Genomic DNA, 14,503 nt, shown 5'->3' with positions numbered 1-14,503 from the left:
GAGGGCTGCTGGGCAGCAGGGCCTGAGCACAGGACCAACAGCCTGGCCACTTCCTTCCTGTCCAGTGCTGCATCCTGCCCGACCCGACTTCAAAGGGGCCCAGTGGGGCCTGGCCCCTCACCCCCAACCCCACCCCAGTCGAGGTGCAGGTTCCCCAGCCATGTGCATGGCAGGCAGGAGCCTCGGGCCTTCCAATGGCCTTGGGTGGGGGTTGACCTACACTGGGACCCACACGCCTGGCCGAGTGGCGCTATGTCAAAATCACAGCAGGTCTCTGCAATAACCTCCATTTTGTCATCACAAGGGATGCCATTTGATGGTGGCTGGAGGTGGAAATCATCACAGGTAGGACAGCCTGCCAAGAGTCAGACAGGTCACCACAATGGAGATGGCACCCAGGACGAACCAGCCAGTGCGCGGGCACTCTTCACCTCAATCATTAGCTCGCTTGTGATCACTGAGTAAAACAAGCCTGACTTCTGCCTGACCCTCTAGAACCTTCTGAGGCCTCCGACCCACCCCTGAGTTCTAGTGGGTGGGCCTCCCGGCTGACAAAGAAGTAGGGACATGGTCTCGGAAAGGCCAGGGCGACTGAGGCAGCCCCAGGCGGTCGCCACTGACAGGACACAGTAGGTCCCTGGGCTCCCTGGAAATTGCAGATGCAGCCCTGCAAGTCTCAGCCTGGACCTCGGCTCTATACCACCAGCCTCTGCTCTCAGATATCTTCCATTCTGAATAGCTAATGCCTAACCAATAGTTTCCACATGTCAGGAAATACTGTTGTCTCATTCCATCGTATTTGAAAAAACTGTGGCAAAGATGCAACGTTACAAAGATGTAACGTTCCCTGACCCTGCAGGGCTCCCACGTGAACAGCCAAGGGAAGCAGGTACCGAAAGCCAGAAGGCTGCAGGGTGGATGGCCGGGTTCAGATCCCCGCTGCTGGCTTCAAACACCCCACGTGCTGGTGCCCCTGGAGAGAGAAGGCTGCGAGGGGAGTGCAGTTGTGCAGTGCCTGGAGCTCACCGCCCTCGGGGTTACTCCAGGTTATCTGCAGCCGGCTCAGCCCAGGCTCCCAGAGACCCGCCCATGTCACTGCCCCGGTGAGGGCGCCTGCAACAGGGATTCCAGCCCATGGCTGCGATCGCGATTCTCTGTCCACACCAGCCCTTCCACAGAGAGGGAGGGGACCAAACGGGGTGCAAGTGGCCTCTTCCCCCGAGACTCTCGCTCCTGGGAGGGGCAGCCGTGGTGTTTTTATCCCCCTCACCCCACTGGGTAAGGGCCATGCTGGGAGACAGGGGAGCCTTCATGTGTCAAGACCGCCTCGGGCCAAGCCGAGCTCCACGGGAGGACAGCATCCCAGGACAAGAGTTCTGGCCCCCTGGGGCAGGGGCGCTCGCCCTCTCTACCATCCCCACATGTCGCTCGTTCAAAGGCTCCTTTTATCATAGCTTAAGTATCTGGAAATGCTTCACAATCCCTGCATCGGCTCTTCTGTTGCCGACTGGGAAACACCGGCTGTCGTCACCCGCTGGCTGCACTCGTCCCTCTGGCCCCTGGCATTTTGGTCCAGGAGCCCCCAAGGGCCATCTGAGAAAGGAAAAGGAGTCCCACGTGGAGCCTAAAATCCTGCTGCTAACATTTTCTGGTAGATCAAGAAAGTGCCAGCAACAGAAATGTCCAGGGGCTTGGACGAAATCCCAGAGACATTCTCAGGGTGTGCTTCGTCCCCGATACCCCTGAAGCTGAAGGGGAGCACCTGGTAAGCCCCCCGCCTCCCAGATCAGAGGGCCCCAGGTGGGTGCAGGTGGAATAGCCAGACACTGACGGCTCAGAGGAGCCAGACTCTGGATGTGAAGCAGTTTTAGGAAAATGCTAATATATTTGATATGCAATTGTTTAAAAATCTGACTAGAAAATTCTAAGAGAATGGCTCCAGTAATCATGAAATAAAAATTCCCAGCAAGAAGAAAGCATTCTGCCTTAACTGGAGGTATTTTTCCTTCTACTGGCTCAGAATGTCTGATGGTATTTACAGCTGAGGGTCCGTTAGATTCGCTGGAAGAATCTGTGGAGGATGCGACATACGGAACATCCTATGGGACTGTGGCGGGGGGTGCCTCAGGATTTCTGGGGAAAAGCCCAGGCCCCCCCTTCCCCCCTACCCACAGCCACATCCTACCCTGTTTACAGCCCCAAATGCCCCCTGGGGCTTTCCAGTCAACCCTAACGCAGGCACGAACACCAAAGGCCCTGGCTAAGCCTTGGGCCTGCCCAGGCTAGCCCTCACTCTCCACCCGCCCGTTTGCCCAAGACAAGGCAGAAGTGCCATAGGACTCCAGGGCACCTGTGGGGGGATTGGGCTGCTACTCGCTGAGCAAACAGTGGAAGGGATGGGAGAGGCCGCAAGGGGAGTCCGAGCAGCACAGCAGGACAGCACTCCCACCATGAGCTCCCCAGGACCAGGGGCTTACTCAGCAGGACAGCACGCCCACCATGAGCTCCCCAGGACCAGGGGCAGGGCTTACTCAATTCAAAGTATTAAGGGTCGTCCGCCACGTCCAGCCTCTGCTCTGAGCTCTGAGAACATGGCAGGCCAAGTCTGACAATTTTGTCATGACAAAATTGACAACTTTGATGTCAGGGAGCAAAGTGGGTCCCGAATAACCCAACTTGAGTATCTGGGAGTGCTGGGTCCCGTGGGGATGGGTGGATGGACAGATGGATGGACTCTGAAACTTAAAAGACCTCACATACCCAGGATACCTCCTTGGGGCCTGCAGTCAGGGGACATGGAACGCTGCTGCCCCCAACCTGCGCCCGCTGCCACTCCTGGGTTAACCGTCCCTGCACCGGAGTCATCTCACAGCTGCACAGGCACAGGAGGGCAGGAGTGAATCAGAGCTGGGGGAGGTGGGAGCATGTCAGTGGAAGGTGCCGGATCTGTCCGCGCTCTCTGTAATTACTATGGGGCGTGGGCAGCTGATTGCAGCGGCGATGAGAGAAGGAGGCCCGTGGGCCCATGGACGCTCTCGGTGCAGCGTTTCTAGGGGAGCGCAGGCACTGAGCCGCGAAGCAGAGGCTCCCGTTCATGACAAGGCGGCCGCGCAAGAAGGCCACACGGGGTGGATGGGTGAGAGGACCATGCAGGAAAGCCCTGGGCAGAGAGGCTGGTTGGGGAGGCCAGGCAGGAAGGCCCTGGGCAGTGTACCCGGGGCCAAAAAGGAGGGCAGAGCCGCTCCAGAGGAAGTAGCCCTAGCCCCCACCTCCCTCGCAGACCCTGTGATGTGGCACCCAACGATGAGGAAGCAGACAAAACCGGCTAGGGCAGCAGCAGAAATGGAGAGGCTGAGTGGACCAGTGACAGGTGCTGGCCACCATCCCCACCCACCCAAGACTGGGCTGCCACTCCCCTGAGATGGGCCTGGTCACAAACGGGTGAAGAAGGCGAGCTGGGCTGAGGCCCTGCTTGTCCCTGCAACGTGACCTGTGCCCCCAGTAAGGACCACCCAGGCCCCAGGACCAGGCCCATTACAGCACCCTTCCTCCCCCCACCTCTCCCCCTCTAACAGAGCTCCCCTTGGGCTGCTGGCTGGTGGGCAGCACTGAGCCCAGGCCGACCTCCCAGACAAAGGACACCACTGGGGTCAAGGTCCCATAGGGATGCTCTCCTGACCCAGTGGAACAGCCACACCCCTACGCCCAAGGTGCCCCCTGGAAGCACCCACTCCCCTTGTCAGGTGTGAATACCCACCTGGTGCCCTTCTGAGCTCAGGACACCGCAGTGCACCGTCGTGACCCTGGACAGGGCATGTCAGGAGCAGCCAGCCAGGGGATTTGGGAGTGGGGCGCTGGAGGCACCGCCCAGCTGCTGCACCGAGGGGTCCAGTTCTGACCGCCCCTGGGAGCTGTGCTCTTGTTGCAGGGAGGGAGCTCTTACTAGGGCGTGCAGATCCCACCACTTTATAGAACAGCGTAATGCGCCGACGCAGTTAAAATGCACACAGAGCCAAGCGCAGCACCAATTCTCCTTCTTTAGCCAAGCAGGCGCCTGCTCCATCTGCTGCCCCAGCAGGCACCCCCCTTACCAAGGAAATACCCGTTGGAAACCCCACTTCGCCGTCTCCAGACGAGGCCACAAGCTCTGTTCACCCTGCATGCCAGCCGCTGACAACAGCCGAGACACAAGGTGGGCACCTGGCCTGAATGAGAGGTCAGCAGCAGAGGGTGGGGCTCCCCAAAACACCTATCCAGAGAAATGGAGGGAGCCTCGCAGGGGAGCTGGCAGGATCTTGGCAGCCATGCCTGGATCAGCAAGTCGGGTGCACTCACCCCCAAGAATCTCAACCCCAAGAAAAGCCACATGGCGGACGTTATGTGGACTTCCCCTCAGGCCCTGCCCCGCCTCTCCCGTGGCTCAGGGCAAGCACAGGTGCTGTTCCTAGAGAAGATGCTTACAGCCGGCTGTAAAGCACAAGCCTCATTGAGTCGCCCAGGAGCCAAGACTTCTCTGAAGGATGTAGGTGCGTGAGAAAAGCATGATGGGAGCAGAGATGAGTGTCTACCAAGCTCAGTACCTGGGAACTGCAGTCTCAGAGGGGCGTGATTTCCACCCAAGCCAACAACTGTCCCCTCAAAGGGTGAGCTCAGTCCCCCGGGGAAGGTGGAAGACCCAACCCTCTGTCCCTTTCCTAAGGCAGTTACCAGGGATCTGCCTCCTGTAGCTGGGGAATGGATGGCCCACTGCCTGCCTGGGGAAGACGCCTCAAGCATCCAGGGCGTGTGCTCATTCTGCTGCTTTCTCCTTACTCTCCAGTGAACTTCCCTGGGTTATAACTCCCAAGGGAACCAAGTCCTGGGACAAGAGGTGGCAGTCTCGGAGTTTTGGTTACCAACACTCCCAGGGAGGAAAACCAAACTGCATGCACCATGCTGGCATTACCACTGGTAAGGCCGAGACTGCCGTCCCTGCTGCTCCCTTCTGTGCCAGGCAGACGGCACCAGGGGTGGTAGAGGATGTGACTTAAGGGCCGAGACCCAGGGTGGGCAATGAGTAAGCTCACTCCCGGAACTGCAGTGGCTTTCAAAAGGGTGCCAGAGGTAGCACTGGGCCCAGGAGGGGCCTGGGCCTGCCCAACCTGCTGAGGCGTGTACATCAATGGCTCAGGCCACCTCCTGACTCTGCCTCCATGTGGGCTGGCTTCTGCCAGACTGATGCCAAAGCTGCCTGACCTGTACTGGCGCTGCAGTGACAAAAGACAAAACGGGAGCCACCCTGGGCCCAGGAGGCTCCGCTGTCAGGCCCACCCAGTGGGAGAAGGAGCCACCTGCCCGCAAACCCCAACCCCAAGTAAATAGCAGTAATGCTGGCTTGTTACTAGGTCAGACGGCTCTCCAGGTGCATGGCCCTACAGACACCTACAGTGCTGGAAAATTCCACAGCTCATTTCCTCACCTCCCCATGGGAAGCCCGCTTATCAGCAGGCACAAGGAACACAAAACACAGTGACCCACACCCCCTCCAGTTATGCCTGAAGCAAGGCTGAAAGTCCCCAAACACTCTGACCCATCCGGGCTGACAGACTACACTTCAGGCTTCCGGATAAATCAAAGCAGGCAAACCGGCCAAGCCATGGCTGTAGCCCACAGTGTCTTATTAAGGACGGCCATGGGATTCCCCAGACAGTCACTCCACGAACCCCTCAAAAGTCTTGCCATGAAAGTTTCCGTTTATTGGGTTCACTGCTGAAGCAGGAAAAACAGCCCCTACAATAACGAGCAAGCTGTGGTGGAACTAATTAATAATAACTGAATAACCCTCCTTCCCTTGACAGCGTTTGCTGGGCACATGGAACAGAACCACCAGGAACCGGTGCCGCGGATTCTATTAATACTAAACCTAAAAGCCCGGCGGCTGTTCCTTTCCCAGCTGATTTCTCAAGCTGGCTCAGGGCCTGTTTACCAGCCAGGACTCGGCCCTAACATGGCTTCGAAACTGGTTTAGTCAATCCCGCCTCAGCTCCGGATTTCCACAGCTGACCAGACTGAGCCCTTATCAGGACCGACTCTAAGTACAATCTGTCCCCTGGACTCCAGCTGAAGTCAGAGGGGCCACCTCCGAGCCTCCATCTGGCCGGCCAGCAGCGCCGGAGCAGAGAGAGAGGGTTTCACAGGCCACCGGCCAGGAAGGCACAGCCATAGTTGTTTGATTCAATTAGAAACTGTTGCTCTGTGAAGTGCGTGGCAATGCCATGTAGTGGCCTTGAACCAGCAAGCGCCCCGTAAACACCAACCAGCTACTCCCACCTCACCTTCAGACTCAGCATTGAAATAAAGCCAGTCTTTGTAAGACGGTGGGGGGGGGCAGGGGGAGGGGGGCAGCCCAGGACATGGATTTTTCCCATGAGAAAATGCCTGCCAGGAACTGCAGTGGGCCCTGGAGCCATACCAGAGCCGGGGGTGGGGGGGGTGGGGGTGGGGGTGGGGGGGGTCTCAATTGAGAGAATGGATGCTTAAAAATGAGAAAAGCCAAGGGTTTGATAATTCACACAAGGGACACAGCAATGACTTGGGGGAGCCTGTGTGCAGAGAAGGACCCGGGTGGGCTCTGCGGTCCTAAGAAGTGGAACTGTCATTTCACAGATGAAGGATGCGAATCTGACTCTTAACCACATCTCAGGAGCATGGGAGGCGCGTCAGCCTCCCACACGGAGTCTTCTCCCCCCACCGTTACATAAGACCGTGGATTATCTGTCCCCCCCCCACCAGGCCGCCGGCGCCCCACCTCCCACCTTGAGCCACATCCACTAACGCCCTGCTCCCTGCTCTAAGGACTTGTGGAAAGAAAAGCCAGTTGAGAAGAAAAGTACCCAAATGCTTGGGCCACAGCGACCGGGGTAGCCAGCACGGCGTCGGGCGCCAGCGAAGGGGCGCAGGGCGGGGGCGGCCAGGCCTCGGCACCCCGGGAAGCCCCCTACACCCGCCGCCCCCCTCCCCCGGTCTTCCAACTCCGTTCCCACGCGGGGCGCGGACAGACCCCAGAACTCCCCCGGCCAGGCTCCCGGGCTCCGTCCACGGCCAAGGCGGGTGCATGCAAGGGCTCGCGGGGCCCGGACAGACCCGCAGCACGCGGGGGCGCAGAGGGGCTTTCGCCAGGCGGCGGTGCGCGGCACTCGCGTTCACCTGGGGCCGACGCAGGGGCAGCAGCGCGGGCCGGGGCGGGGGGAGGCCGGCAGGGGCTCGGACGTCGCGGCCACCTGTGACCCGGCCGGGTCCGGGTCCCCACGCCCGCGCGTCGCAGGGCCTGGGCCCAGCCAGCGCGGGGACCCGGACTACCCAGGGGCAGGCGGCGCGCGGGGGCTGGGCATTGGCCGGCTCCAGACTCACCTTGTAGACATTCTCCGTGAGCCGGTGCATCTCCTCCGAGCGGGACAGCGACATGGTCCTGGGTCCCGGCGGCACCACAGACCGGAGCGGGGGCGCGAGCGGCGGCAGCGAGCACGCGACGGAAACGGACAAGCGCGCGGAGTCGAACACGGAGCGGGCGTCCAACCAAGCGGCCCCTCTTATAGCCGCTACCGGCTCCGCCCCCGCCGCAGGCCCCGCCCCGCCGCAGGCCCCACCCCCGCCCTGCCGTGCCGGGATCGTCGCCCCCGCCCGCCCGCCCCCGGCCAGCCTCGCTGCTGCTAAGCAACCGCCCGGCCCCGCCCCCGCGCCGTCCTTCCCATTGGCGAGCGCAGGAGCGGGGGGGGCGGGGGCAGGAACAGAGGCGGGGCCTGGAGGCCGGTTCTGTACTGCGATTGGTTGGCAGCGACGTCGATCTCGGGAGGAGGAGGTGGTGGTGGGGCGTGGGCCGGGGCCCTGGGAACAGCCCGAGGGGGGCCCGGGCGACAGCCGGGCTGGGGGCGGGAGAGAGGGGGCGGGTGGAGCAGGAAGAAGGGAGCAGAAGGTGGGGGGGAGGAGTGCGGGGCGCGCGGCTGATGACTGAGCGGAGGCCGCACTCAGCGAAGTGGGGCGTCGGGCCCCCTAGGCGCTGCGTCCCCCCGGAACGCCCCGAGGCCCGCGCTACCGCCCGGACGCGGAGGACCTGCAGCCTCTCGGGCCGCTCCGACCTCGGGATGCGAGGTGCACGGCTGACTGTGGGGAGAACGACCGCTGCCGGGGGGTGCGGCCCGGCTCCGACCGGCAACTGCGGAGGTGAGTCGGGAGCGGGCGGCGACCCCGGCTGGCCCTGCCGGGACAGGGGGGGACCGTGGGCGCGAGAGGACCTGGAGTGCAGGTGAAGGAAACCCGGGGAGAGCAGACCCGGAGTGGGGCAGGCCCTGGGGAGGGGCGGGCCCTGGGGGGAGGACCTGGGGGAGGATTCTGGAGAGGGGTGGGCCTTGGGGGAAGGACCCCGGTGAGGAAGGTTCTGGAAAGTGGTGGACCCTGGAGGAGAACTCTGACAGAGGAGGGTCATCGGGGAGGGAGGGGACCCTTGTGGGGGCGGAAGATCTCATGGGGGCAGCAGTTTTCCTGAGGCTGGAGGAGCCGAGTGGAGGAGGGTGGGGAGGAGGAGGGCCGGGGGAGGGCTGGGGGAGGGGCTCCGGGGGTGGGAAATCTCCGGCAGGGGCCGTGACCTCCGTGGATGGCGGCGTCCGAGCTGCCTCCTCTTTAAGGCGCTTCTCCGAGGTTGTGCTGAGGAAGCCGACCAAGTTGGCACACGGGGTTCCCAGTACAATTCCCTTAGAGAAATATTTACATAAATTAGACTAACATAGAGGAATTATTTGCTTTACGTTGTAAAACACCAGATCGGAGTGTTTTAGTTTAATTAAGCCTCACACTTTCGGCCGGTGTCTCAGCCCGGCTAGGCAGTGACTGGTTCCTGCCCGGGAAGCACAGGCCCCGCGCCGGGCAGGGGCCACGTGGCGCCCGCCTGAGGGCTGGTGAGCTCCCGGCAGACAGCAGGGCAGGGAAGGGGGTCCCAGAATCCTTGCAGCCTGTGTGCAGGGACTGTTCCGAGCTAGGCTTGCCATGGATGCAAGACAAGGAAAGCGAATTCAGGAAGCGCCTCCGCCTCCACCCCCACCCCCGCAGCTCCCTCTCCTTCTCATTTTGCTCCTTTCCCTAACCTTGAGCCTTCTTGCACAGACGGATCCCGTTTGGTTCCATCACCTTCTGACTCCTGGGCCTGGCTTATCCTTTTTACTTATTTCCCCAGTGTTTCCAGGTAAATCCCTACGTGTGTATTTTACCGGATTCTTTGGGTTGCAGGCAACAGACCCAGCTCCAACCGTCTTTAACCAACGTGGGCATTCAGAGGCTCATCCCTCAGCCTCCCTCTCTCCCCTCTGAGCGACCTCAGCCCAGCTGCGGCTCCTACCCACGACCAGAGGCCTGATTGTCCCTGACCTGTGCCACCCTATCGCAGGGCCCCAGGCTTGGGCGTGTCCTGGCCAAGGGAACACCTCCACGGGGCTGAGGCCACCTTCCAGGTCCCTGCTCCGGCTCCCGCCCACCCGGACACCCCTGCCTGCAGCGGGCAGCTGGGCAGCATGTGGAGCCACCAGCAGGGCCCCCGTCCATGAAAACAGCACTGACAGGAGGCTGCTGCTGGTGGACGCAAACCAGCACCCAGAAATCGCCCCATGGCAGGCGCAGGGCGAGGTGGGATAAACTGGTCATCCTGGAAGGGCAGCTGACCCTGTGCAGCGAATACAGCCGGAAATTGGAGTCTGCTGTCGTTCTGTACCCCCAGCTCCACAGAGGGCTCCATCAAGGCTGGGTGCATCGACAGGGTACCAGTCCCCCCAGGAGGAGACTCCCCAATTATCCTCTGAGGCTCTTTAAATGGTGACAGGAGCTGGGGTGGGGCTGAAAAGTATGGGTGAGAACTTAGGTCCAGGGCCGGCGTTTACATAGGCCTGGCACAGGGAGCTGGGAGTGTCTCTTTTCCCGGCACCATCTTATTTTGGGGGCATTTAAAGTGCTTTACACACATTGCCTCCTTCCTCTGACAGCATGCAGGTGGCGAGCCAGTGCTGGCCTGAAGATGCGCGGCTGGGAAATTACTTCCCTCCCCATGAAGTCTCACCCACTCTCCCCTCTAAGAGGAACAGAGCCCTTGTCAAGATGGAGAGGCCTTAAAGCCAGCCGCGGACACCTGTCCCAGCCCCTTGCCTCACCCCAGGCCACCGTGCTGGGTGTCACATCCAGGCTCTGGGTGCTGGCTGGGGGTGGGGGTCAGTTTCTATAAATGAGCATCACAGCAAGAGTTGCCAAGAAAAAACTCCTTGTGCCGTTGTCTGTCCCTCTCATTTCTGATTGTCCGTCTGCTCCCAGGCAGAGCACCCAGCTGAGGGGGTGTTGAGCCACGGCAACCCTCAGACACCCCCAACCCCGGCCCCGAGCACCAGCAACGGGCCCTTGCACACGTGGGGCGCTGGGTAGATATCAAGGCAGAAGTAATTCCATACGGCGTCTGGTCCCACAGAGCTCGGCCACATCCCCCCGGGTCACCCCAAACAGGGTGGGCCGTTGAGGCGGAAGGGGCTGGAGACAGAGAGAACAAGCGCACATCTCTCCATCCTCTTATTTTTAGTTGCGTTATGTAAGCGGCCTCATCTCAACGTCACGTAGGAAAGGGGGGGTCTCGGATTTAATTACAGGATGACAGCCTTTGGTTTTCCAGCAAGCTGTTCTCCTGGCAACGCAGGCACAAGGATGTGTGATTTCTGCTAAACAGAAGGAGCCCCTTCTGAGGTGACCACCGGCAAGACTCAAACCCGTCACAGCTCTCTCTCTGTCTCTGACCAGCTGGGCCTGGCTGTAGCCATGCCTTGCCTAAGGTGGTGGCGATTTGTCTCGGATCACAGGGAAATTGTCAGAGGCAGTTTTTTCTCCCTCCCTCTGCTCCCACCCTTTTTGCTTGGCAGCTCCCTCTTCTCTCTAAGAGAAGGAGCCACCCATCAGAACTCCTCTTGCCTTTTATTTTTTTGTTCCAAGACTAAAGCACTTGTAAATGGTAACCAGAAAGTTCCAGAGCAGGAGAGACCGGAGGGCCTGGGAGCCTGCTGGCAGGGGCTTCCAGAGTATGAGCACCTCATCTTCCTCTTTTCCCTTCCGGCTGCACTGCCACCTTCTCAGCTTCCTCCCCACCCAGCCCCAGGTGCACCAGGTCACCCCTGTTTCCAGAGGACCGCAAGGCTGGCCTTGGGTGACCGTCCACACTGCTAGTGAGAATGCAGAGGCCCCCAGTGCTGGCGAGAGCCGGGACTGGGCCCCACCTCAGAGCCCTGGTGTGACAGCAGAGCCACCGGCCTTGGTGCAGGAGCAGGGAGAGAGGAGTGTGATGCCAGCGAGCTCCATGTACAGGGGAGGACGTGGGTACAACTGTCAGCAGTGGACAGGTCAGGTACCCCACAGCCCTCCCAGCCTTGTGTCCCTGCTGCCCAGGCTCTCAGGGGAACTTGAGCCCTGACGAGCAAGTGAAAAGCTCCAAGAATCCCCTGGTCTGTCCATGCACTGGATATATTTTAAGTGTTACCATTGTTAGCTAGTAGGCCAGACGTTTCTAGAGAGCACCCGAATGCTGTGCTTAGAAAGCAAGGGCAGCTCCAGGAGGCGGAGCTGGTCCCCAGCCCTTCAGTGTGGTGATTTCTTTCGAAGGGGACAGCATGGGGCAGGGTGGGGGACCTTACGGAGGAGAAATCTGGTCACACTGCCTGTCAGGTGCTGGGGTCAACCTTAGCAACCATGAGCCGAATCTTCTCCGTGGACAGATGGGATGACAAGGGTACTTTCCCCTGGGGTCTTCCTCCCCAACCCCCCAGCTAAAGACATCAGATGAATCCCAATGGAGGCGCATTCTACGAACCCCCTGATGAGTACCCTCAAGTCCGCCAAGGGCATCAAAACAAGAAAAGTCTGAGAAAACACCACAGCCAAGAGGACTCAGTGTCACGTGGGGTCCTGGACAGGGCCAGGGAAAAAAGGGACTCAGAATAAACGTTGGCCTTTAGTCTAATGATGTCATGTGCAGGCTCCCCATTGACGTGAGATGTTGGCAACGGGCGAACCCTGCATGGAGTCCCTGGGACCACTCTGTACTGTCTTCATAATCATGTAAAACTCATCCGCTATGAAAAGTTTAGTAAAAAAAAAAAAAAAGCCAAAAAGAGCAGCATGACCTCCACACAAGCTTCCAGCGAGCCCACCTATGGAACAGCCAGCCCCGCGCTCCCCTGCCCCCTGGGGACTCGTCCCTCCCCTGCTCCCAGAACCCGTGCTCTGATGGGCCCTGCCTGACGCTCACCCTTTACCCCAGAACACATTTGCCCTTGACCTGTCCGTGGTCTGACAGCTTCATTCTCCAGAACCACAGTGTTTCCCGGGGTCCTGGCTGTGGATGGGCAGTCACCTGCCCCCCTGGGAGCCCACGGGTTACCCTCTGGGCCTTCCGCGGGGAAGGCGGGGTGTGGAGGGGGTTACGCCTCAGCTGGAAGGCAGGACGAGGCCTGTCCGCAGAAGGGGCTGGACACACAGCTCTCTCTGAGCTCCCTGGTGGCTCCCAGGAGACAGGGCTCCCCCAGAGCCAGGCTGGCGGGGTGGGGGGTGGGGCTCCCCGGCACCCCAATCGTTACGTAATCCCTGGGCGGGCGGCGTGACTCCGGGTGCGTGTGGGTGGCCGCGCGGTGAGAGCAGGGGGCGCAAACGAGGCTCAAAGTTTTGCTCGGGTGTTTCTCCCCCTCTTATTATATTTCAGTGTCATCCTGCGTCTGCCAGCTCTGTCACCCACTTGCTTATTAGAATATATTAACTGACAATGGCAGATTTAAGTAACCTGAGCAGGTGACGCCTGTGCCCTCCTGTACTGCCCCAGGTGAGGTGCAGAGGGCCCGTCCAGGGGATGTCCGCCACCCTGCCTAGAAGAACTCGGGCGCTGGGAGTCTTGGCCTGGAGCTGTGAACCCTGCAGCCCAGGCAGAGAGGACATGTCCAAGTCTGGGATGGGGGCGTTGGCTGGGGGACCTGGGACCAGGCACTGCGCAGCATGGAGACTCCCACGCCCCCTGGCAGTGTGGGAAACCCTGCCCAGCTCGGGCACACTCACCGCTGGTGGCGGGGTTCCTCGGTGAGTGGGAAACACTGGACAGTGGAGATGCTCAGGAAACTGAGAGTGGATGGCTTGCCCACTCACCGGTCCCCCAGGCTCCGGACCCACGGGGGGGTCACACGGTTTGACCAGGAGAGACAAGCACTTCAGCATCCTGCTCAGTGTACTTCCTGGTCACTTACCCCCAGAAACATCTTCTTTGTTTTCTTATCACTCTGCCTCTTAAATGACTTCACTTGCCTTGAAAGTGATCTGAAAGGTCTTTTTGGAGAAGAGCCGAGGAAACCTGCACTTCAGAATCTGAAATCAGAGAGCGCTCTGCAACCCCAGCCCCGAGTGTGCTCGCCGCCGAGCCTTCCAGACCCAGGACCCGGCAGCACCGGCCCTGCAATTACTAGCTCCCGATGCCGGTTCGCGCCAGCCCCAGCCATGTGCGCGCCGCTCACAGATGGCTTCCCTGCCCGGGGCTGGCTGTTTCTAATTTGAGCTGCTGGAGGCTCCTCTCATTCTCTCTCTTTGATTCCATGTTTATTTAAAGCCAGATTTTGAAATGTTATCTTCAGCTCTAAAATCTCACTTTTCTTTCTTGCAGCTGATCCTAAAACCACACTTAGGACCACAGAGCGTAGGAGAACTTCGAGGCTGACTTGGGCTGGGCCAATGAGACAGAGAGTTCCAGAATCCCCATTTGCCCCTGTTGATGGTCACTGCACAAATAAATATTTAGATGACCGGCTAACTTTTCCCTATGAGAGCCGAACTTGGGAAGGTGTCCCCAGGGTGTCGGGGTTGCCTCATGTCTCCCATCTATGTCGTGAAATTCATAGCAGGTTTCTGGGCTCTCCTGGTCCTCGTATGTGCTCTGTAGGTGGGACACAGACCAGCTTGGGGTGCCCACGGGCACGGCTGCACCCAGCACCCCGGGGGGACCTTGTGTCCCCTTTGTCCCGGCAGCCTCCTGCTCTCTGATGGCCTCTTCTTCCTACTCTTTCTGGGACTCAGTGTCTCCTTCCCCTGACATGAGACCCGCATGTTTTCCTTCTATTTGGAAAGAGAGGACCATTTCCAAACAGAAGGGGGGTCTTTCACGAGAGACGCGAGCCGGCTGTGGTAGGAGGAAGTTGACCCATCGTCCAAATGCCTCTTTACACAACGTCAGACAAAGGGGCTCTGGAACTTTCCGGCGGTGGGACCCGCAGTCCTAGGCTGAGTGCTGGGCACTCAGAAATGTAGGCTCCCTTCCTTCTTACTAATGCAAAAATGCCCTCGTCCTCTTCCATGCTGTACCTCAGGATGTGCTGGAAGGACGCTGATGAAACAGGGACATGCTGGGGACCCCAACATGGAGAAGGGCAAAATGAGCTCAGGGGCCAGGCTAGGTTCTGTAGGCTCAGGTTTGTGAGGT

The 14,503-nt window shown here is 59.9% G+C and overlaps 2 protein-coding genes across 10 annotated transcripts in view; one reads left to right on the top strand and one right to left on the bottom strand.

The window, feature by feature from the left end:
- The window catches only part of BAIAP2 (BAR/IMD domain containing adaptor protein 2), a 70,868-nt gene extending 63,314 nt beyond the window's left edge, over nt 1-7,554 (bottom strand). For all 6 annotated transcript variants that reach the window (XM_077166189.1, XM_077166191.1, XM_077166190.1 and 3 more), the window contains exon 1: nt 7,390-7,554. In XM_077166189.1, the coding sequence (XP_077022304.1) occupies nt 7,390-7,443 (54 nt within the window). In that variant the 5' untranslated portion in view covers nt 7,444-7,554. The remainder of the gene's footprint in view (nt 1-7,389) is intronic.
- Nucleotides 7,555-7,731: 177 nt separating this feature from the next.
- On the top strand, nt 7,732-13,853 carry LOC143688348 (uncharacterized). Of its 4 annotated transcripts, XR_013177964.1 has the most exons (4): nt 7,732-7,837; nt 8,033-8,199; nt 9,259-9,782; nt 10,005-12,494. XR_013177964.1 is itself a non-coding variant. In XM_077166185.1 (3 exons), exons 1-3 carry the CDS (start codon nt 7,983-7,985, stop codon nt 13,692-13,694), a joined length of 300 nt encoding a protein of 99 aa, XP_077022300.1. In that variant the 5' UTR covers nt 7,844-7,982; the 3' UTR covers nt 13,695-13,853. The 4 variants fall into 4 exon arrangements, 2 of the variants coding, with proteins under 2 accessions (XP_077022300.1, XP_077022299.1); XR_013177963.1 differs by lacking the exon at nt 7,732-7,837 and having other exon boundaries at nt 7,844-8,199; XM_077166185.1 differs by lacking the exons at nt 7,732-7,837; nt 9,259-9,782; nt 10,005-12,494 and adding exons at nt 9,136-9,214; nt 13,691-13,853 and having other exon boundaries at nt 7,844-8,199.
- Nucleotides 13,854-14,503: the final 650 nt, after the last annotated feature.

Source organism: Tamandua tetradactyla, chromosome 6, assembly GCF_023851605.1.
Source record: "Tamandua tetradactyla isolate mTamTet1 chromosome 6, mTamTet1.pri, whole genome shotgun sequence".
NCBI classification, from domain to species: Eukaryota; Metazoa; Chordata; class Mammalia; order Pilosa; family Myrmecophagidae; genus Tamandua; species Tamandua tetradactyla.
This window is presented reverse-complemented; position numbering and strand designations above follow the sequence as displayed.